This window comes from Aspergillus pseudotamarii, assembly GCF_009193445.1.
Source record: "Aspergillus pseudotamarii strain CBS 117625 unplaced genomic scaffold BDV38scaffold_18, whole genome shotgun sequence".
NCBI lineage: Eukaryota > Fungi > Ascomycota > Eurotiomycetes > Eurotiales > Aspergillaceae > Aspergillus > Aspergillus pseudotamarii.
The window spans coordinates 80,217-103,259 of NW_022475032.1; the positions used below are offsets into that span (position 1 = coordinate 80,217).

The following is a 23,043-nucleotide window of genomic DNA, read 5'->3' on the forward strand; positions in this document are numbered from 1 at the left end:
TGCTGGCACAATAGATGAGAATAGATAAAGACTATTACGATTCCCAGAGTGTCTATATAAATGTCAACATAGTTCATAAGTGTTGACTTGACTAGCTATTACTGAAATCTTTTGTCCGGCCATTTGTCTTTGTTGTCCAAGCAGAATAGCCAAAAGTCAGGGGTAACAAGTGTCTACCGCAGTATTAAAATACTACATTAAGGGTACATATTATTTAGTAATAGTTTATCTACTCTTCATCACAGCAAATATCTGTATAAAGATGGGAGAACTGGATTTTCTCGGAACCAGGTTTTGGGTCTTTGATCCTCAAGTGAGTAATGGCCTCTCGCGGTAGAGAATTCACCTCCTTATAAATATCTATCGTCGTTATAGTGCTGTCCGTTCAGATATGCGGGATCAGGTCGGATGAAGGGAAAAGGATAGGTGGGCGGGGGTCATAAATCAAAATGAATCCTGCAATAAAGACACTTGTTAGTTGTTACAGTACGCATTTGACTCCACGACAGCGCCCGGTCTAGTATCTGAGCCAGTGAACATTGTGAGAGCACTGTCTGTTTAAACACAGGTCTGTTTCTGTCCGTAATTTGTACCAATTATCCCCGAACAGATCATGAAGAAGGTACTCGATATTCTTAGCCGTACCTATGAAGCGTTCACGAGGCTTGGTGCTCAGGTTATAGTTAGGAGTAAGATCCTGTCTAATATACTACAAATGATCAGCGAATATAATAATTATTTGTTAATGGCTGTCTCATATTTAGAATATCGTCCTTAACCGAATCCGATAGGGAGCGAGAAGTTTCTCGCTCCTATCTCGAAGTAAATTTAGTGAAATTTAAACGCGTAGCATGTGCGTTTCTCTTGTTGAGCTTCGTTTGTATGGCTTCTGCGAGTATCTTCTTTCGACTAGCTGGGCAAAAATGCAATAGAAATGGCGGACCGGACGTGCGCTGTTATTTATCATTGTAGACTGGGAGTGAAGGTGGGAGTGCCAGGGTGGGTACTCTCACCCTCACCTTTCTTACCCCCAGTCTCCAGAATTATCACCCATATCACCTACACTCACCCTAGCACAAAGCGCGACGCTATTTAAGTGCGAGGGCTCTGTGAGAATTGACCGCGCTTGGTATGTGGCTGAAGTACGGCTGAGCGGATGGGAAGCCCTGTTCTCCACACCCTATGGGCGTATGTACCAGATTGCTAGCTGCAGAGCATTATCTGCCTCCAAATGCAATGCCCGCATCGATTTACCTATGTGCAGAGGTGAGCCCTGCACATGTCCGGTACAGAAGAGCCATCAGATACCGCTGAGATGACTTCTCGTAAGAAATACGTAATTAATCGAGGGGTAGACCATGACGAGATCTTTATTCAGAGGACCCCTTGATATCTAAACCTGCCTGGATTAGGCTGCCATCCTATTACTATTGAACACGGTTTATCACTGGTCATATGATCATATCTTACAAGGCACACGATTCCCCACGAATCCAGAAGAACGCCACTAACTACGATTCTCTTGGGCCATCTGGTCCAGAATCTCCTCTCTCCAGCCCCAGCCAAGCGCAAATGCAGCCCCTGGTCCAAAAGTACAAGTCGTCCCCACCAAGCCACAGATAGCTTTGCACCATGAAACCGACGCTCCGAGCTGCTTCAGCTCGCGAAATTTCAGTGCAAGCCACACAAAACCACTAGCCATGGAGATCACCTCGTCGTACTGAAGGAATCGTGCTATCCCCCCGGCAAATGAGGCAACAGGCTCCAGATGACCCCGGAGACCAGGCAGGAATATAGTAGCAAAGGAGGCACCTGCTGGGACTGAGAATCGAGCATGAACGAATGTGAGACCGGAAACCAGGGCAAATGTACGGTATGCATAGCGAACAAACCGCATATTCTTGCGGGTTTGCTGTTGCGAATCTTGTTGCTGTGAGCGATCCTTTATGAGAAGGTGCAAAGAGCCTTGCAGCAGAGGGACGATTACGGGGAACAGTTGCCAAACTGCGTTATACCAGCGACGGGATTCCACTGTCGGGGCCAGGAAATTGGCAAATGTCGGAGCATAGTACCCCGCAAGCATAGCGATGAGAAGGGAGCTCGAGGCTTCCGATTGCACCTGGTGCTTCGATTCCGGAAGCAGTTTAGAAAGGGGTGTGCGGATGTGTTCCAGTGCATAGTAGATAGGGGCAAGCTTTCCGATTCCCTTTAGCTGAAACCCAATCCCCATGGTTACGGGGCTGTTATCAGCCTTGTGTTAGTCACTGGTGGTCTCTGAAAGGGTGATGCAGGGTGGATGAAATCTACTCACAGCAAGACCTCGCGCCAGGAGTGGGCCTGACGGTAACTCTCCAGTAACCAGATCCCATAGAGCGGGCCCAAGTCGGTCATGAAGGACAGCATTTGAACCCGGGAACACGGATCAGACCCACTAATGGATGGTAAAAAACATGTAATCAGGGGCCTGAGCAAGTTGTCGAGGAGCGGGATATGGTAGATAGGCCTGTGCAAGCTGAGAACCTCTCCATTACTTGCAGTCCAAGCTCCCTGGGCAACTAATGGCAGCATAAGGGGCTTGAGGTGGGTGAGCAAAGTTCCCATTGTAGCCTGAGCAGCAGCGTAACAGCCGAGAAGGGGAGTCGTGGAAAGCGCGCGGCTCAATCTGTGATCCTCATTTACCGCATGGCTCTCCGAAGATTTATACGGCATGGAACATTGGAGCGATTTCGGTGGCAGAGGTTCACAGTCAAGCTTTGCAGCTGGAACAATCCCGGCAGACGTCTTGTCAAGCAGATAGCTGGTGAGATATGGGAGGAGATATAACCCAATAAGCTTCTCCTTAATACCTGCCAGAGCCTCTATTCGGGTCAACCCATGAGCTGAGAACCAGATGCCATCCACCCGCTTTTGACGCGGCTTCTGCCATTGTTGCAGACAATGATGGATATCATTGACGCCGCTTGTTGCACTGGGAGAACCATAGACTAGTGCAGAAAGGCTGTTGGCAAGCGATGCTGCGCTCTCAATTGCGCTGTTCCCGCCCTGCCCAAGATTGGGCGTCATCTACGACACAAACGGTTAGAGATACAATGGGCCAAGCATTTTGTTATACGTAAAGATATATACGCACCTTGTGGGCAGAGTCACCAATGCAAACGTATCGGTCGACGGACCAATGTTCGTATAGCGCCTCCTCTAACGGCACAAAGGTGCGCACTATCGCTCTCTGGTAAACCTCGGCGAATGCCACCTCTCGGGTGATGGCTCTGTGTAAATATGGAGCCACGTGGTTATCAATGTCGTTTTGACTGTAGCGGGGGATCTGAGATGCGGGATACTTTTGACCCATCTTCGTGAAGAAAAACCAAAATACACGACCTTCTTTACCGACGATGGTCAAGAGTGAGTACCCCTCGGCGAACGTGCGATGGATGTCGCCTGGTGTCAGTCCCGGGGTGGCCGTGGAGATGCCGAATACACAGTTGTATTCAGATGTCATCACTGCCCCAACTGAATTAGCCAAACCGTGTGCGAGAGCAGGGGGCTCTACTTTGAAACGTACAGGTCCGTTCCTTCCGGGCCTCCTCCCTGAGTCCTCGAGATTCCATGTAATGCCACATTTGCTCCCTCACAATACTACGTACCCCGTCGGCTCCAACAACCACATCGCCCTCGAACATAGAGTCGTCCGCACAGTGAACCACGACCTTCTCGGGGAGATGCTCCACCTTAGTCACCTTTTTGTTCACCAAGACACGATCTCGCCGATCCTTAAGGTGCTCATACAAAATAGCGAGCAAGATCTGTCGATCCAGGAATGCAGTGGGGTAGCCATGTCTTTGGTAGGTTAGAGCCATTCGAATCATGGACCTTGGGGTAAGAGTAATCCTACCTCTGATGTAAGATGAGAGGAGCCTCCGTATTCGTGATACAGCGTCCAGCATCGGTCCACGTGAATGCTCTGCGAAGGGGCTCAACCACATCGAGGACATCATCATACATGCCCAGTTGATCTAGAATACGTGCTCCGTTGGGAAGAATGCCAATAGATGCACCTACCTGCGGCGCGATATCGGCATGGGACTCCAGCACAACAAAGTCGATGTTGTTTCGAAGAAGACAGTGAGCAAGTGTTAGACCCGCGATTGATCCGCCCACAATTACCACACGAAAGTTCGGCCTCGGTGGCTCCATTACGTATGATAGCTCTCTACCGTTCAAATGATTCTTGAAACTATACCAAAGGTTGATTAATCCACGGAAAACTCGAAAACCGTTAGAGGTTGTCGGTCTTCAGGCGCCAGCCACGACATGGTTTATATATGATGACTATTGACAGACTATCATGAGTAGGCATGGTGAAAGGCCGGGACAAGACTCTCGGCTTTGATGCTGCTCCACTGAAACTGGATCATTTAGTGTGAAATGAAACCACTAGGGGCACTCGCGTAGAGAAAATAGGAGGATATTAGAGCAGGTCGAACTGTCGATCGCGGTCCCGGTGGGTCCAGCAGAAGCGAGAAAGCCGAGAAAGCCGAGAAAGTCGAGTTTCGTAAATACCAGAAATCCGGCATTGATTTGCCACTGGTTTGCCCTCTCTTCGGGGTATTACTTGGGTGTATTTTTTCGAACAATTGTTTATTCAGTCCCCATTACATACTGCTTCAATGGAAACGTCTCGTCCCAGGTTTGATCGTAAGCGAAGAGACCAAAAGCCCCGGGTTTTGCTGTCCTGTACCAGATGTAGAGAGAAGAAGTATGTCTTCGAGATTCTTAGATCGCGTACCATTAACGGCTTCGCAGGCTAAAATGCAATCGGGAGCTTCCCTGTGCAAACTGTCTGAAACGGGGCCAGAATGCAGGCTGCCGCTATGTTGCAGAGCGACCGAAGCATATCAGTCCACAGGAAAGGTCTAGCATAGACCATCGCCTGCAGTATCTCGAGCAAAGATTATTGAATTTGGAAAGAAGGCGTCCACCAGATGACCGTTCTTCATCCACACCAGAAGAAGCCCGCATTCATGCTCGCCAACAACACGATATCTATCCTCGGGATCCGGAAATGCAGACAGAGTCTGAAGCTGAACCGGGCCCAGATCCTGTAGCCGGGCTCCTACTATATGAAAACAACGGGACTAGATTCATCAATCCAAGTCACTGGCAGGCGATCATGAACAATGCAGTATGTAGCACCTAGATTCTCTTGAATATATCTTTGATAGAGGCTCGACTCCCGAACTACTCTAGTGGGCACTGACATGTTTGACAGACTCGAGAGCTAAAGAAAGATAGGTATGATACTCATGACGGCCAAGAGACAGCGGCGGTACACTTCAGTACAGAATGCCCTGTCTTGCTATTGGCAATCCCACAGATAATGAGCGTTACGGATCTTCTCGCTGCATTGCCACCCCGACAAACGGCGGATTCATTGGTTCTCCGCTGCTTAGATTCCAAAGAACCATCACTAAGTATGACCACCCTGTCTCAATGCTTGTTTCTCTGTCTCGTATCGAACTTGGGATAGTTGGCTGTCTAATAGGTTTTATTCTAGTCAGCATTCATGTTCCGACATTTAAACAAGAGGTAGAGTGCCCCCATATGTTTCTACTTGATGTATGAACAATAAACTCATGCAGGACCCTCACAAAGTACCTCGAATTCTGGGAGAATCCTTCAGGGGTCTCTCCTTCCTGGCTTGCACTATTGTATGGCGTATTGTCGTGTGCAGTGTACATCCAGCACATCATGAACCCGGCGGTAAGCGAATGTGGATTGCCGGGGACCTTCCAAAAGTATCGAATGAATTGTGCAGTCGCCTTAGCCAAGTCAAACTTGGTAGTCCCTGGGCGGTATAAAGTCGAGGCTGCCATCATGTACCTCGGTATTGAATATTTGCAAAGCAATACCCTCAAGTCAGGAATCTCCATGCTCGTCGGGATTGTCTCACGCCTGGCAATCACGATGGGATACCACCGAGACCCACAGCCATATCAACCCCAGATCTCGAGCTTTGAGGCCGAGATGCGCCGTAGAGCATGGCTTGTATTGCTGGTCACTGACTCCATCGTCTCGAGGCAGACGGGGCTTCCTCGAGTAATCTACCCCGGGGTCGGAGATGTGACTCGCCCGCGCAATCTCCTTGACGAGGATTTCGGTCCTCACACCCGCGCCCTTCCACCTTCTCGTCCTGAAGACCAGATCGACAGCAACATCACGTACATGTTAGCAATGGAGCAAATGTTAGCTGTTGCGGGTGAAGTTACGAACACCGCCTCAGGGTTCACCTTGGAGCCCAAGAGGACGCTCGAACTGAACCACCAATTGGAAAGAATCCGAGATCAGTTACCTCAGGCTTTTCGCATGCTGCCACCAGGGACTATCGTTTCTGATGATGCAACTGTTATCCAAAAATATGGCTTGGAAATGATATACCAACACGCGCGGTGTGTCTTGCATCGACAGTATCTAGTAACTCCACGGTCGGAAGGTCAACACCAAGCCTTCCGGTGGGCATGCGTCGATGCAGCTCGACAGATCCTAGCACTCCAGTCCGAGCTTTTCCAAGGTGTCCTGGGAAAGCCCCGCAATCGGCAACGGGTGTGGTTTGGTGCCTCTCGTTCAATATCGGACTGCATGACTGCCGCCATGGTGATATGTCTAGAGGTTATAAATCAGTCCCAGAGGAGCCAATATCCCCATGGTACCGTGCGGGGTGAGCTTATCCAGTTACTAAGGACGTCCTACACGTCCTGGAAGTTCTCCCTGCGACCATCGCTGGAGACGATGAAAGCTGCCGACATAGTTGCCACGATGCTACGTCTTCTAGGCGCGGGTGGTGTTGATACTCCGCCTACTATGCCCGGCGATGGAGAACAGCAATCCATTTCGGCAGACAATGTAGATAATGTTGCAAAAGCTGCTCCCACGCGGATACATGAAATGCTGAACGGCGACTTTACGTTAGAGATGTTTGACTGGGTAAGAACTCCGTTTCCAATATTCCGGGGTCATCTCCAGCCGGCTAATCTTGACGGAAGGCCCTCTGGGATCGTGAGATGCAAGACCTGCATGGGCTTGTCTCAGAAACTGGAGGAATTTGAACTATCCAATCGAGATGAGCATTACTTCCAGAGTCTCGTCCTTCCAGTGGAGAAAGGAAGATCTCGCTTCTGAATTACCTATCCAATACACCCGGGTGGATTAGCAAAAACGAGATGTAACGATGAGGAAGGTTTAGTTCCAGGAGGCGACGTTTACCAAGATCTGTTTAGGTTCCCATTGATGCATGTGTCCATGTCAAACTGTATGTGTCTGACTATTAAGTATAGCTTTTCCCTTAAGGACAATCACCGGTCAAGCGGACTTGGAAGCGAGTTACACTGTTTTTAACATTATGACTTGTTCATACACATGTCCTTTCTTTTTCTTTTTTTTTTTTTTTCTTTCCCTTCTCACGATGATGTCGTTACAATCACGGTGGCAACTCGACCATTCAGCCATTGTTTACCACTATTAAGTCACAGACATAGGGACGATTTTGGCCTCAGAGGGGAGAGGACTTATCCGAGATAAGCAACTGGTGTAAAAGTGTCAGAAAGTAAAGCTAGATCGCTGCAAGTATGCCCAACGACCACTGCCATAACAGATGAGGCCAATCGACTTCAGGTGGATGAAGTTAACGGATCATCATGACGCGGGAAGTGGGGATCATCGTGCTGAAGAAAGTTTCTTTCGTCAGCGCAACATGCAGTTGATCTTCCCCGTAGGTGCGTGTTGAGGAATTCAAAATGTTGTCCGTGGTGGTTGATCAGTTCGTATAAGCGGGAGGTTTCCCCACTTGAACCTTCACGAGAGCCAAGATAATATATGAAGGAAGAATCTTCCAAGCATTGCTCCCCCATTGATGAATCCAAGACACCTTTCTGCTTCCCAGGATCCAGGTCAATTCACCTCATTGAACTTTCTGGTGGAAGATGGGGTTAGTCGAGGTGTTCCGAGAAACCCGCTGGTTGATCGTCGGCGGTCTTCTCGTCCTCTACTGCGTGAAAAAGTTTCAAACGTACTATCGTCTCCGAAAGTTCAAGGGCCCTCTTAGCTGCGGTGTCTCCAATTTTCTGCACACCAAGGCGGTGCTCAGTTTGCAGTGTGAAAGATGGTATAAAGAAATGACCGACAAGTACGGTGGGTGATTTGATGATCGCTGCGGGCAGGGTCTCGGTCTGATAGGATTCTGTAGGCTCCATCGTGCGCATCGGTCCCAATGCACTCATCACCTCCTCGCCAGAGTTATGGGCTCATGTGAACGCGGTCCGGTCGCCATATAAAAGGTCGAACTGGTATTACCATGCTGCGCGCTTCAAGCCAGGCGAAGACCACGTCTTCAGTGAGACGAATAACGACAGACATGACCGGAGGCGGAAGCAGATGTTAATGGGAGTCGGTCTTCCTCGAGGCGTGGGCTCGTTCCATCAGCTTATTCTTTCTTAGTATTCCGGAAAAGAGAATCGGTCGCTAGAATCGGATATCGACCTGCGAGTGCTGGACTTTCTAGATCTCATTCGCAGCCGATATCTCTCCACGGAAGACAGTCTAAAGCCGATGGACCTGGCGAAGAAAGTCCAATACTTGACCCTGGATGTGATCAGCACGGTCGGCCTGGGAAACAGCTTCGGTATGCTCACGGCCGATCAAGATGTCAATAACTATATCAAATCGGGAGAAGAAGGACTCTGGATGTCGAACTTCTTTATGGGTATGGGTCTACACTGGATCATGCAAATTGAGTGGGTTGGGAAGCTGCTCGGACCCTCCACGAATGATGCGACAGGCTTCGGGAAGATGATGGCCACGACCGGGCAGATGGTGGCGAAGCGACTACACAGCCCGACCGATGCGAGGAGTGACATGCTTGCTTCATTTATCCGACATGGGCTAATCGGCAACGAACTCTGGATGGAGGCGTTTGAGCAGGTGCTGGCCGGATCCGATACCACGGCGTCGGGCATCCGTGGCATCCTACTTTGTCTATTTTCAAATCCGCGAGTGTATAAGAAGCTGCAGGCCGAGATTGATAGCGCGGTTCAAGACGGCAGGGCACCTTCGAGCGGGATCATTTCTGACGCCCAACTGCGACGACTCAAATACCTGCAGGCGGTGATCCGGGAAGGACTGCGGATCTTTGTACCAGTCGTCAATATCTTCGCGAGGGACGTACCGTCTGCAGGTGATGAAGTGACCTTGGATGGGGAATCGGTTACAATCCCTGGTGGTACTTGGATTGGGTATTCCGCGCTGGGCATGCATCACAGCAAGGCCACCTATGGGGAAGATGCGGAAATCTTCAGACCGGAACGATGGCTCATTGACGACAAAGATCACCTGGCGAATATGACGAGAGTCAATGATCTTATATTCGGTTACGGTCGCTGGAAGTGTCTCGGCCAGACCGTTGCATTAATTGAAATCGGCAAGACGATTTTCGAGGTACATGATGCGTTCCCTCTCCTGAACATAGTCGCTCTTCACATACTGACTTCGCTGTAAGGCGCTGCGTAACTTTGATTGGGCGCTTGCCAATCCAGAACAACCGTGGCGTAGAAAGAATGTCAATGGGCTTTTTGCCGTGACCGACATGTGGGTTACCGTGACTGCAAGGGAGAAGCTGAGTAGCGGTCCCAAGGCATGATATTCCTGGCCAGATATATGAGAACGATGGAGCACAGTTCGGGTCCAGCACTTGTTTCGCGTGAAGTTCGCTCAGTTGCACAGGTTCCCAGAAGCGCTCCCATGAGTTAATCATAGGCACAACGTAAAACCCGCACCTGTTGTGATTGACACGATTAGGCTGCCGGCAAAGTGTGGATGAAACGGTGTGCCTGATCATAATAAGTATTTCAAACACAGATCGAAGTGGGCTGTCAGGGTCAGGTATTAAATTTCGTATACTATGCGTAGATGAGTGTAAATATTTCAACATCAACAATGGTGTATAGCGAATCGGCGGTGCTCATGGTATCAAACAAGGGTAGCCTTTTTCTCCCCCCTGCTTCCCTTAATGTCGCTCTTTCACGGCATCGAGAGCCCAGGCTACGGAAGGTTTCCATTCCGGGCTCAAAGTCGTGACAATGACATTCATCACGCGCTCCCCCCATGATGCAACCCACCAGCACTTTCTCATCCGATGCAGGACTACACAATAGTGTGCTATAACCACCAATGCAAACGGGTTCGAGGTCTGGATTAAGTCAATGAATGTCTCCGGTACATCGCAAATCCACATGAAGGCCCTCGAAACAATGTCCCCTGTGCCATCTAGCTCCATATATAGCTTTTCGAGACAGGCGATAGTATCGGCAAATACTTGGTAGAGTTCATGCGTTGGCGAGTACACAGTGTTCAGTAGTTCATGGAGAGCGTTAATCACCACGCGGGAAGAAGAAGATAGACTCGACTGTACTTCCTCAACCAGGAGAAGGCCGCCTATTTCGCTGGTATGAACCTTGTCCATCGTGGGGGTTGCGAATTTGATCATTTTGCGGCTCAGCATGAATATCTCAACCAGCTCATCGAGCGAATTGGCTTTGGTTTGATGCTGCGAGGTCATGGCGAGAGGGAAGCCAAACGCAAAGCCAATTAAGAGACTCGACAGAGCAAAGCTTACATTGGGGTCTGGCGGTTTCCCATAAATCCCGATTTTCGTGAACATCTGGATTGCTTCGCTTTGGTGCTGTTCTGCGGCTTCGACCAAGGTCTGTCGTTCATTGTCATGGCATTCGCTAGTAATCGCGAGATGTAGCGCTGAGACAGCAAATATACCATGCATTAGGTGAGGACAAGATAAAGCCTGTTCGGGAATGACGGCTTGCCACACTCGAGAATCCGCATGATTGCGCGAGATGGTATGGCAAGTTGATGTTGTCCAATTGAGAAGCAGTCTCAGATGGGGGACGTTGAACTGGCTCATAGAAGTCGACGCTTCATGGCCAGCGCGCAGGGTTTCAGTAGGACTAGGATGGGATTCTGATGTCCTTTCCCTGTCCATAATTATCCTTTCTGGCTCTGCTGCTGTGGCGCCACCGCTGGCACCGTTGTTGGTCCAGAGCCATGGGCCAGGGGTAGCATAACGACAAATGTCCCGCCTATTCTCGCAATTAGAACATTGCGGCCGCTTTTCATCGCACTGATACAGTCAGAATATAAGAACTACTTTCGTTTGAACAGTAGATGGCACACGGATAATACCTTGACACTTCGCCGTTTACATTGGAAACATCCGTGTCGCGACTTCGGCTTCCTTCTACTTGCGGTCATTGAGTGGTATTAGTGCCTACATATACTTAGGTGTATGGTCATAAACCTGATAGCGTTATAGAGGTCAGATAGGTAAACATCACATCACCAGAGGAAAAATAGCCGGCGTGGACAAACTGAGCACATTTGCTGATCGTTAAAGTTCTTTTTTTTTTTTCCGCGACGTGATTACTAATCACTTCAACGCCTTGAATTTGATGACTGAACAAGAATGTGCCCAAACTTAACTATCAACACTATATTCTATGTCTCTGGGTTTCCATAAAAGTAATGAAGGAATTCTGCTCAAGGTAATCCGGTCGAAGGAACGTCCTCGTTTGTTGGCCAAACATGGTATGGGTCTTTCAATGAGTATGTGACAATTATTGAAATGCGAGATATATATTGCTGACTTGGACTATGGATGTATAACACAAAGGGTGTCGATAGACTCGACTTAGCTGGACGGACACCCAACGTGGACCCTAACGCCGATACCACATACGTGTCACTTTTCTGTGCTTGATCTTCTTTTGGATCTGGAAGATTCCGTATAGTAACGCTTCAGCTGTTGGTGGACCTATAACCGTAAACACTTGATTTTGTAGCAGAGGAGAAAGAAAGAGAAAGATTTATAAATAGATTCGCAAAACTTACAGCCAGGAACGTAAATATCCACTGGGATAATCCGATCACAGCCCCGAACCACAGAATAACTATAATGATAGTATCCGCCCCCATTCGCACAGCTACCCATACTAATCACATATCGTGGTTCTGGCATCTGATCATAGACTTGTCGTAGGGCAGGCGCCATCTTGTTGGTTAGAGTGCCAGCGACAATCATCAGATCGGACTGTCTCGGGGAAGCTCGAAATAATAGACCGAGACGATCTCCATCGTACCGGGGACCGGCAATATGCATCATCTCCACGGCACAGCAGGCGAGCCCGAAAGTCATGGGGTATATGGAACCCTGCCGGGCCCAATTCACGAGTTGGTCAAGGGTTGTTCTGACGGACGTCAGCCATGGTGGTTTTGTGAATGAGGGGCAAAGTCTAGGGTACAGACAATGCATATTGGACCGGACTATTGGGTGTCTCTTCACTCGGCAAAGGAACGTTTTGCCTGGGCTTTCCGCTGATCGCTAGGGAGGACTGGGATCGTCGGTTGCCTGTACGTTCGAATCTCGTCGTTGATACCCGGAGGGCAAGGAGCTGTTGGGCGATAGCTTTTCGACCTGTACATGTAGCCTCGCTTTAGAAAACTGTGGATTCTAGTCTAGCAGCAGTATATAGGGAGCGGTAACGCACCTTTGAACATAATTGTAGCCATTTGCGAGGCGGATATAACGGCGATGTTAGACTCGGAATCAAACAAGCGAGATCAATTCAGGATTATTCGAAGAAAGTCAGAATGACAAGTTCAGAGTCTTTCTATAAATTCTGGGATTTCGGCTTTTTATTTTTTATATTTATTCTTTTTTTACACTGGTTTGTCCAACATACATAGATTGATTGACCTCATGGACCACGACACCCTAGAAAGGTATATCTTACGAGACTTACGACGTTACCATCATCATACGAGCTTTCTCCACCTTTATGAGGATATTGGGCCACTGATAGAGCAACAAAACAACATAACTCTACGAATGGGCCCTGGCTATCCGTAACGGTTACCGAAAGTTACAATACCAACCCAAGCTTCTCTTCTTGCTTCCACATCTTGCAAAGGCCAACCCTACATGTTCGGCAGGCTCGACATTTCCGGTAGCAGGCGAAACCACATAGGGGACGTGAATCAACTTCCCTCGTGTGAGCTACTAGGAGTGCCGACAGAGCTCTTCGGTAGTTTGGGACTTTGACGGAATATGCCGATCGCTGTTCAGTCAAGAGTGAGGAATGGTGAAGGCCCTCGGATGGATATCGGAAACTACACAAGTGGTCAATATTTCATTTTGCCTCACTAACTGTTCATCATATTTTGTCACATATAGCGTTCATTGTGATCATTTACAAAGAGCTGGACCTTATCTACTGGTGTTTTGGCTAGTTTCTGATACCACTATAACTACTGCACGTTTATGGAGCAATGGCGGTCTTCAGAGCTTCGTTCGACGAGTTACCACTACCTCATGTTTGGAACTTAAGCAAGGGCATTATGTATCATACAATAGGATGGAACCTGAAAGGGAAGAGAAGAGGAAGAAAGACGACACGGAGTGTGGGAAATGTCTGGAGATTCGGGCTAACTAACTCTGATATACTTAGACGGCATTGTTGCCTATCGTTGGGACAACAGGATATCCCAGGCGCTTGCTGTGAGCTAAGAAACCTGTTGCTTAGGAAGAATGATCGAATCGCATTGGATACAACCTTATTTTGTGAGGTGGGATAGTCAGGACTGTAGCCAAAGCTGATGTTCAAGCTGAAGCATAGAGATAGGACACATCCAGAGCTTGAGAGATGATAGTAGAGCGATTGCTCAGAGACCCTGATTTCTGGTTCGACCTCTCTCCTTACGGCATCATGGATATAGAAAACTCTATCGTCAAGGTTATCTTAGGGTTTAGCATCCCTCTTTGGAATGACATGGTGAATATAGTAGGACCTCTTCATGACGCGAGCTAGGCCAGCCATAGGTAGACGCCGGCAAGTTGATGGTATGAATGGTGAAAGATGTATACCATTGCTGAGCTCATTTCAATGCTACAATGGTATCTCCCGTCACAGATCATATTCATGATGAACTGCCATAAAAGAAAGGTGTGCCAGAGAAGCCGAATCTTCGATCAATGAACCACCCTTCATTTGATAGCCCAATCTATTAGTTATTTATACCCCACAGTGACAAGTTTTTGACTTTATGTCGCCGAGCAATCTTGGAAAGGTTCTTATTATCCTATCCAACCCGATTTCTCCACTAACGCTGTAATGGGAGAATCCAACTTGCCCACGGAGTAGCCATACAGGCGCGAGTGATACCTATATGATACGTGAATTGTGCGGCTTTTATTCACTGTGGGCAGTTGCATAAGCGTTCTGGAAGCCCAACAGCCTGATAGCACATATGCATATGACACAGCCTCATCGCGTTGGCCTAAACGCAGCGAAGGTAGTGAATTTAAGCACTGCTAAGCAATAGAGCCATTCAGCGCAACGAATTAGATACATAGGTTGCAGGCTGGCTCTTTGTGTTATGACCGGCCGCCAAGATGATCGTCATGTCTGCTTGATCGTCTCTAAACCTAACCCAGACTCGGCGTTCTTGGCAGCTGCAAAGTCATGGAACAGACTCTCATGTGGATGACATCGAGGAGGGTCAAAATTCACCATATATTGATGGAGGGCGTGTGGTAGGCGTGACTCCGCTTGCCATGACACGTAATAGTGTGATCCTCCGACGGGTAGAAGAAGTCCTGCAAGGGTGCACATTGTACTCCATTCACGCATGGATCAACGTACCAGGTGCAGGTAAGACTTTGATGGATCTGCCATCCTCATATCTCAGCCTCACAGCCTTGTCCGAGGACCAATAGTTAAATGAGGCATATTACCTAACAACTCTGTCAATTTACGGAGGAGTCAAACAGGATCCAGTACGACATCTCGATCTGAGCTTTACCTGACTACAGCACCTCGGCTTCAATTTTCAGCCCAGTGATATCACCGTCCCATCCGAACACCCTGTCAGTGTCAAGATATACAGTGAGCCGAGCCAGTCCGCATCGATGGCCAGAACTTCAAAAACCTCATCGCCACACTGTTACAGTACGAGTTATGACACCAGCTCACTGGTCTCGAACGGGCTGATAGAGTGGAAGAGGCGATAGGATGTAACCCCGGTGGTGGCAGGTTGATGCTGGGGTGAGAGATGATCAGATCTGGAGATATAAACGTGCTCTTCATCCGGGCTATCTTTACCATCAGCAGATTGATCAGAACCTCCAAGAAGCATGATCGCTTGATATTCATCATCGTCATCATCATCATTAGCAACAACATCAACAACAACACCGCCACCACCACGAAACGCGGAAGGAAACGCGAGACAGAATGAAAGTATATTCCTTTATCCTACAATACCTTTCAAAATATCGAGGATAGCTGTATAGGGCTACCTCCATTTGCGCAACAATAGTGCATTCGATACCGGGAGAGGTAGGAATAGTTTTTTAACGCTTATTGTGCTAGCCAATGTCAGGGAACTGAGCATTTTACATATATACATTATATTTCAGGGTTCTCTAGGAGAGGTATGAGGTAAAACAAAGAGCCCTTCTGATTCAGGCAACTGAAGCGGACCTTTTAACATAAAGTACAGAAAGTCATTAGTCATATAATACATGCATATGTACAAGGAACAACGCGGTGGGGCAGAACAAGCGCTAGATGATGCAGTGGACGTCTGAGCCGACTCTCGGCAGGATCACATCAGCCCTCCGCTCGCCGTGTTGTGCTTTTGCGCGGGCTTCCAGAATCCCAACGAATCTTTCATTGACCGCTGCAATTTCGAAGCTCCGCTTGACGGAGAGGTACTTGGGGCCATATCAACAGGCGCCATGACCGGGGATACTTCGAGTCCCATGGAGTCGACCGGGTGGGTTGCGAGATATACAAGCTTTCCCAAGACGGCAAATTCCAACTTCAACTTGATACTGTATACGGTTGCCTTGACGGGCACCTGGACGTAGTAATACCCCGAAAACTGTAACACCAAGAGCGCAATATCCATCGAAATCACAGCAAGATTCATCGCCAGGATCTCGTACATGGTTCGGTTGCGATGTCGGTCGTATCCCGGGCGGAGCCTAATCAGCTTAGCGGTTTCGACGATCCAGAAGGTGGAGATGACGCATTCCTGGACGGAGAACCAGATAACCTGGATGACTTCCATGATGTAGAAGGCCCTCGCCCATACCGTCGGTTTCGAATAGGCGGTGGAGAAGTAAATGATGGACATCGGCGTGGCAAGGAGAATGGTATCAATGATGATAATATAGCGGAGGTAGCGGAGAACGCGATCATTGCGCGACACGAGATGTAACCGGGAGTAGAGGACGACGCTTTGCCCGCCGACCATGAATACCCAGCCCAAGTCGATCGTGACGAGGATCAGCCATAGTGGGCCCAGGTTGTAGAGGTCAATGATGGCACCTATCGAGAAAGGGATGACGCCCAGGGCAGTCGAGAGGAGCATCGACCAGAAGTAGATACCATGGTGATGATGGAAGTTGGCCAGAATCAGGATCAGAAGCTCAATCGCGTTGTATAGAGCAATTGCGAGAAAGGCTGCGCTGGTGGTTTTGATGGTGAAGGTGCCATGTCCACCTAAGGGCTCTAGACGTATGGAAGCCTCGTTTGAGGTTGTGTCCATGGGAATGAGATTCGCATTATACGGTGGTGCATCTGCTGGCTGGTGTGAAGCACTTTAGAGCCGTCGGAATTCTTGCGTTCAGAGATGGATGTGTTTCACAGCAAGTGTGCATTGAAGAGCGTATCTTGATTTGGGGGAGGGGGAAACTGCATGGGCCTCCACGGATCTTGTCCGGCCCCGACCCGAGAGATATGTATTATGCACTTTGAGGAAAATGCGGGGAGCAATGAAATTTCATGAATCATGTCGGTGGTGGGGGTTCTCGTGGGCAACCAGACGACGTGTCAAGTTGCTCGGATTCGTCGTAATAGGAGGATCCACAGCAGTGGATGTCTGGACGAGCGATTTGGTTGGATTTCTACCGATTGCAATTAGCTCCCGTTCCCCCACAATATGGGGAGAAAGACAATGCGGAGGTCCTTATGCTTTGTGTGCAGTTGGATTAATTTGGTACTGCGCGACGATCTTACCAGATTCAATCAGCTTTGGGGTCCTTTTCGACAGACTCAACCTTTTCTTATCGGTGAGAGTTCGGCAGAGGCCTTTGCCGGCGGTAGGTTAGGTGAGGGACTTGAGAAGTTAGGGCACGACGACACGGGCCGCAAATGCCAAGTCAGCAGCGCCGCCACTCGGTTTGCCCTTCGCCGGCATTGTTATTCGTGATAGTCCCGAGATAGAGGGAACTTTAACACCTCGCCGATAATTTTCTTGGCCAAGGTAACCATCCCCAACATGGTTAGATAGTCCTTGTTGAGTGGATCTCTCCCTTGGCCCCAGTTTCCTGCGATGAGATAGGTGGAGAGCAGTAGAGCGAGAGACGCATGACGCCAACAGATCAACACTTCGACTGTCCGTGGAGTTCCGTCTTCTGGTCAAATTGCGAAAGAATATTGAGGGTAGGGGGACTAATTTCAGGCCGATAACCTATTCTGGGTTTTTCGACGAAAAAGTTACGAAACTCTCTCACCTTCCGTGATTTCAACCCAGTTCCTCGCCGACGGAAAACTTTTTCACGCGCCACCACCAGGGCAGAGTGTGTTTCGTGGTCTCGGTGAGCGAAACCTTTTTTCTTAACCTTTTAGGAAAAAAATATCTCAAGTTCTGCCTCCGCATATCAGAACGCGAGAAATTTGATTACATCCAGGGGTCGATTCTTGTTGGAGGACTTTTCATTGGGAGGGACCACTTAGGTTGCATTAGGGTGACATTTAGAGTTCCATTCCTGAACGGGATGGCGTGGAGATTTTGGGCTGAGTCTCTCAGAAGGCCTGAAACTATTTCTCATTGCCTGAGCGCAGAGGGTTCGTGGAATAGCCCTCTAACGGTATCAGGCCTGGGTGATCTGTATTAAAGACTACGGGGATCGACATGACTGGGTGAGGCAACCACGATAATATACTTTCGAGTGCGGCTTTTTCTAGCTTGTTTGTTCCTTTTCCTGTACTCCCTCACAATTCGTGTCTCTCGGATTCTCTTTCTTTTGCCACAGGAGCCTAGTGGTAGGTATAAATTAGCCCAGCATCAAGAAGCGGATATAAGCGAGTCCGTTGAGGGACCTGATTGGCCCGTGGACGTTTCAACTCGTGGGTCTCATTAAAATTGCCGTTTGCATCTTAGCGGGTCAAAAACGGAGGAAATCGAATGAGACTTGATCACGTCTGGGGTCCATGGATCCATATGGGCAGAATTTCCCATAGCCTCAATTGCCCAAAGAGGAATCAAATGCAGCGGTGTTCCCCGCACCGCCTATACTACTCCGTCCAGACACTACTGAGGTTGGTTGCCCTAACTTCGTACTTGCCACTACGCAATGGCTCTGTCTCTCGATTCTCCACATTGGGGATCCCCCAAAATATTATTGACCTGGGGAACCAAAAAAGAAAAGAAAAGAAAAATGGAGTCGGCCGGTTCGGAACGTTTCGTGACTTTTTTTTTTTTTTTTTTTTTTTTTATTCTCTTTTTTCTTTCTTTTTTTTTTTTTTTTTTTTTTTTTTTTTTTTTTTTTTTCGTGACTTTTTTTTTTTTTTTTTTTTGTATTGATTTTCTGGAAATTCGATCATGACGTACTATTTCCCCAAGAAGCGTTCCCAACCTTTCCGAAAACGATGGTATATAAAGGTCTCACGACTGCAAGTTCTCCCTTACCCTAATATCCCAATATCATCAACAATAATTTCCATTCTCTCACCCTCATCATGGATCCATCTACAATAGACACGAAACTTAAGTACGATGAGGAGCCCAATGCCCTTCACCTCGAGAAAGGTGAACTCGTGGAGAATGTTACCCATGATGCCGTGTTTGGAGAGATCTCGGATGAAGGGCCGAACTATCGGAATGTACGTACATTCTTGCCGACGGCAGATGCTGCTCTCGCAGCCAGCATGCAGGACTAACAACAACACCAGGTTGGCTTTCTGGGAACAGTGGTTCTCATGATGAAGACGCAAATTGGGCTGGGTGTGCTCTCCATACCGACCGCCTTTGATGTCCTCGGCATGGTTCCCGGTGTGATCGTGCTAATCGCGATTGCCTGTATCACGACATGGTCCGACTACATGGTCGGTTCCTTCAAGTTGCGCCACCCTGAAGTCTATGGTATCGACGATGCTGGGGCGTTGATGTTTGGTACGCCGGGCCGGGTCGTTCTGGCAGTTTCATTTTGCCTCTGTAAGCGAATCTTCAATTGACTTGTGGCCACGAACGCACATGGCCTGACTGACGTGGCAATAGACTGGATCTTCGTTGCAGGCTCCGGTATCCTGGGGATTTCGATTGGCCTGAATGCGGTCTCCACGCATGGGGCCTGTACCGCGATCTTTGTGGCGGTTGCCGCGATTTTAGGCTTTGCCTGTAGTAGCATCCGAACCCTTGGAAAGATCACTTGGCTTGCATGGATTGGGTTGCCCTGTATTCTGATTGCCAGTCAGTTCCCTTCCCCTGGTTTTCTTCGCCATCATCGACGTGAGAGGTGGTTGATTCAGGGGACGTCTTGTCTAACCTTGTTGCAGTCTTGATTGTCACCATCGCCGTTGGCGTCCAAGATCGCCCGCCCACCGCACCACAGCTCGATGGCCCCTGGGTATCGGATTTCAAAATCATCGGCCATCCGACCTTTGCTCAGGGGATCACCGCGGTGAGCTCCCTCGTCTTCGCATTCTCGGGGACCCCAGGGTTTTTCTCGATTGTATCTGAAATGCGCGATCCTCGCAAGTTCACCCCAGCACTGCTGATCTGTCAAGCCGTCGTGACTGCCGTCTATATTACGATTGGCTGTGTCGTATATTACTACTGTGGATCTTATGTCGCCTCACCCGCCCTCGGCTCTGCTGGTGGACTAATCAAGAAGATCGCCTATGGAATTTCCTTACCAGGCTTAATCGTTACCACCACAATTGTTACTCATGTAAGCCGAATCGCATCGACCCGCCGGTGCAACGCAGCTAATCATTTTTGTCCTACCTACAGATCCCTGCCAAATATATCTTCGTCCATCTGCTTCGCGGCTCGAAACACCTCATCAGCAACAGCGTCACGCACTGGACCGTTTGGCTTGCCTGCACTCTCAGTATGACCGTCATTGCCTATATTATCGCCAGCGCCATCCCCGTGTTTGATGGACTTGTGTCGCTCATCGGTGCTTTACTGGGCACGATGATGTGCTTCCAGCCGATGGGTTGTATGTGGATCTATGACAATTGGCACAAGCGCAGGGAGGGCCCCGTCTCGATCAGGTGGTGGTTGATGGTTGTCTTCAGTGTCTTTGTAGTCGTGTCGGGAACTTTCCTGACCGTGGCAGGAACCTATGGTTCTGTCGTTGGGATTATGGACTCATACAAGAAAGAAGGTGGCTCTGCAGCCTTCACCTGCGCAGACAACTCGGGGTCTGTGTGAAACTGTATATACAATAGCAGAGTGTATAAATGATTAATGGCTAGAGAAAATATCAAATCTCAATATAAACATTTCAAATGACTGTCCCGTATCTTCCATCTGGTCCCAAAGGTAGCATCCGTTGCCAGATTGGAACATGGCCTCAGGAACCCCGGTTTCGCGCTTTCAGGTCATAACAACCTGAGGGTCTGATAGGCCGAACCTTCTCGCCATCTTCTGGCCTTCGCTTTCAGGGTCTTTCCATATTAAATTGAAGCGAATTTCGGCACGATCAGTGGTCCACCCATCTGGAATGCTCTCGAGCTAAATCTATTATATTAGAAAACATTCTTTCATAAGCATATACTCTTCAATAAATAAAACAGCATTTGACTTACAGGGAGGTCCATCATACTATGGGTGCAGACTCTTGCTGGCTGTTGAGAAGAGATTATCTGCGTGAGATAATTGAAGATTTCTCAATGTCAAACGTCAGGATAATGTCCCGACGGAAGCTCACGTACCCTCAACGGAATGAAGAAGTAAGCAGCGGTAGAACTGAATGGCATTATTGTTATAGCTTACCAAAGGTTACTAACCTTTAATAGAAATAGCAGCAGAGTTACCCTCAACGTTGGACAATTTATTGACTTCCATCGTTCTATTATTGGCCAGAATATCTGCTGTATTTGTCACAGTTTTCGAAATAGTCTATACTTATTTCTTTTAGTTCGGCCACTTACTGAATATATACAACAAAATTCTATACTCAAGCTGCCATGATACAAATATTTGCCAGATTGTTATTTAGTAGATTTACCAGTATATTCCTCTATACCATTGTATATAGTAAATCTCTCTTATATTAACGGACTTGCGATATCAATTTTTAATTATATACTATTTGACAAATAGTTTTTTTATCTAGAATAAGTTGTAAGTCTGTATATATTCTTAGAGTATTTGACTCTATTCTAGTAAATCAGATATTAGGAGATAATTATTGGTTATTGTATAGGGAGTAAGGTCTTCAGAAGTAAGGACTTTATATTTAGTTTCTGAAATACCTTAGTGGAAGAAAAGTAGCTTAGTTCCGGCTAGCCGTATTCATTGACTCGCAATCCTGGCTCTATAACAGCCTGTTTATTAATTGCGCTGGATGTATCTTCTTATTATGATCTAGGCACCGAACCTGAGGCAAAGAGGGCAAGGATGAGAATCTAAGATCTGGGAATGTATCGACCTCACTAAATGTATCGTTATATTTGAATCGAGACTGAGCCCACAAGTATGTCGTAGGTTTGCCCGAACACCGCTACGTACTGCTGATGACCGCAGTGCAGTCAGCATATCCGAGAGAAAAGGTAGTAATTAACCTGGGGAAACCGAAAGACCAAGCGGAATTAACAAATAGATAGATGGTCCTGGGCAAAGTCACCCCCAATTCGGCGTTCTGTTGTGCTTGTGCATTTACGACAGGCTTAGCAGATATGGTGCGGTGGGTACAGGCCAACTAGCCATAGTATTGGGTATCGTAGGCTGATTCGAGATAGCCTGCTGAAACTGGATTGGCGGTTCAACTCTTCATCAAACGATAGCGGCCCTACTTTACCCCAAACGTCCAAAAGGAAGCCGATCCCAAGGCTTAGTGCTCTTAGACTGCACCACTGGCCCCACGACGGTCCGCTTGACATTGTCACTGGTCACAAGTCAACGCAGGATCATACGTGAGGGGGGAAATGGACGGAGTATATTACTGAGCCATGGTCGATTAAATTGAAGCCATTGTCCCCCCTGAGTCGGCGCTGACGTGGTCATGGGCCCAGTTCTTCTTGCACCCTCTCCCGTGCGATGGTCCGTTGATCCACCTTTACTGTAGGAATGAACCAAGGAAATTGCGGAAGCTAACCATGGACAGTATTATATAGGAGCGCATTCCAGTAGAAGAGGATCCGAACTCTGCACCACAAGTGATTGTATCTCCCGTGTACCAGGATTCCAAACCCGCGCCACAGGTGTTCTCAATCCAGGATGCACAACCTGAAAATACAGCGCCTCAAGTCTTCGTACCGGATGCAAATGAAAAGTACTTGAGTCCTACCACACACGGCTATGGCGCAGATCCTTCCATACCATATCATGCGACGATTCCGCCATTAGCGACCGACCAGGTGCCAAACAAGAAAAAATGGATGTGGATAGTCGTTGCGGCAGTAGCTTTCGTGGTGATTGTGATCGCGGCCGTTGTGGGAGGAGTTGTTGGTAGTCGCAATGCTCACAAGGACATCGCTGCAAGGTAATCTCTGCCCTTGATGCTCCTATTCGCATGAGAACACACATTTGATTCCCCTGGAAGCAGTGACACGACTGCGACCGCCATCTCGTCATCATCCGCCAACAACACAACCAGCAGCTCATCCACGAGCACCACTCTCACTCGTACTAGTACCACATCCACAAGTACTGCTGGAAAACCTACGCAGACGGACTTCGGGGCGA

At 48.3% G+C, this 23,043-nt stretch overlaps 8 protein-coding genes across 8 annotated transcripts; 3 read left to right on the forward strand and 5 right to left on the reverse strand.

The window, feature by feature from the left end:
- Positions 1-1,507: 1,507 nt before the first annotated feature.
- Positions 1,508-4,767, reverse strand: BDV38DRAFT_291650 (FAD-dependent oxidoreductase; the record flags this gene model as incomplete). The annotated part of the gene is made up of 5 exons (XM_032061795.1): positions 3,893-4,767; positions 3,563-3,837; positions 3,131-3,501; positions 2,312-3,063; positions 1,508-2,240 (listed from the first exon to the last, which is right to left on the reverse strand). The coding sequence occupies exons 1-5, from the start codon at positions 4,192-4,194 to the stop codon at positions 1,508-1,510; spliced, it is 2,433 nt and encodes an 810-aa protein (XP_031914977.1). The 5' UTR covers positions 4,195-4,767.
- Positions 4,668-7,103, forward strand: BDV38DRAFT_291652 (Zn(II)2Cys6 transcription factor; the record flags this gene model as incomplete). The annotated part of the gene is made up of 6 exons (XM_032061796.1): positions 4,668-4,756; positions 4,804-5,182; positions 5,270-5,471; positions 5,555-5,586; positions 5,653-6,981; positions 7,041-7,103. The coding sequence occupies 6 exons, from the start codon at positions 4,668-4,670 to the stop codon at positions 7,101-7,103; spliced, it is 2,094 nt and encodes a 697-aa protein (XP_031914978.1).
- Positions 7,104-7,976: 873 nt separating this feature from the next.
- On the forward strand, positions 7,977-9,688 carry BDV38DRAFT_270134 (cytochrome P450; the record flags this gene model as incomplete). The annotated part of the gene is made up of 4 exons (XM_032057088.1): positions 7,977-8,184; positions 8,240-8,439; positions 8,491-9,486; positions 9,548-9,688. 4 exons carry the CDS (start codon positions 7,977-7,979, stop codon positions 9,686-9,688), a joined length of 1,545 nt encoding a protein of 514 aa, XP_031914979.1.
- A 123-nt stretch (positions 9,689-9,811) lies between these two features.
- Positions 9,812-11,171, reverse strand: BDV38DRAFT_243218 (uncharacterized protein). Its single transcript, XM_032054202.1, has one exon. The coding sequence runs from the start codon at positions 11,042-11,044 to the stop codon at positions 10,055-10,057; it is 990 nt and encodes a 329-aa protein (XP_031914980.1). The 5' UTR covers positions 11,045-11,171; the 3' UTR covers positions 9,812-10,054.
- Positions 11,172-11,777: 606 nt separating this feature from the next.
- Positions 11,778-12,627, reverse strand: BDV38DRAFT_270135 (NuoB/complex I 20 kDa subunit family protein; the record flags this gene model as incomplete). Its single annotated transcript, XM_032057089.1, has 4 exons — positions 11,778-11,872; positions 11,950-12,305; positions 12,364-12,466; positions 12,606-12,627. 4 exons carry the CDS (start codon positions 12,625-12,627, stop codon positions 11,778-11,780), a joined length of 576 nt encoding a protein of 191 aa, XP_031914981.1.
- Positions 12,628-15,582: 2,955 nt separating this feature from the next.
- BDV38DRAFT_56614 (uncharacterized protein) lies at positions 15,583-16,835 on the reverse strand. The gene has a single exon (XM_032063557.1). It carries the CDS (start codon positions 16,669-16,671, stop codon positions 15,724-15,726), a length of 948 nt encoding a protein of 315 aa, XP_031914982.1. The 5' UTR covers positions 16,672-16,835; the 3' UTR covers positions 15,583-15,723.
- Positions 16,836-18,701: 1,866 nt separating this feature from the next.
- Positions 18,702-20,639, forward strand: BDV38DRAFT_243225 (transmembrane amino acid transporter protein-domain-containing protein). The gene is made up of 5 exons (XM_032054203.1): positions 18,702-19,010; positions 19,080-19,341; positions 19,405-19,596; positions 19,683-20,077; positions 20,140-20,639. The coding sequence occupies exons 1-5, from the start codon at positions 18,867-18,869 to the stop codon at positions 20,563-20,565; spliced, it is 1,419 nt and encodes a 472-aa protein (XP_031914983.1). The 5' UTR covers positions 18,702-18,866; the 3' UTR covers positions 20,566-20,639.
- Positions 20,640-21,923: 1,284 nt separating this feature from the next.
- Positions 21,924-22,402, reverse strand: BDV38DRAFT_243229 (uncharacterized protein). The gene has a single exon (XM_032054204.1). It carries the CDS (start codon positions 22,236-22,238, stop codon positions 22,026-22,028), a length of 213 nt encoding a protein of 70 aa, XP_031914984.1. The 5' UTR covers positions 22,239-22,402; the 3' UTR covers positions 21,924-22,025.
- Between the last annotated feature and the right edge of the window lie 641 nt (positions 22,403-23,043).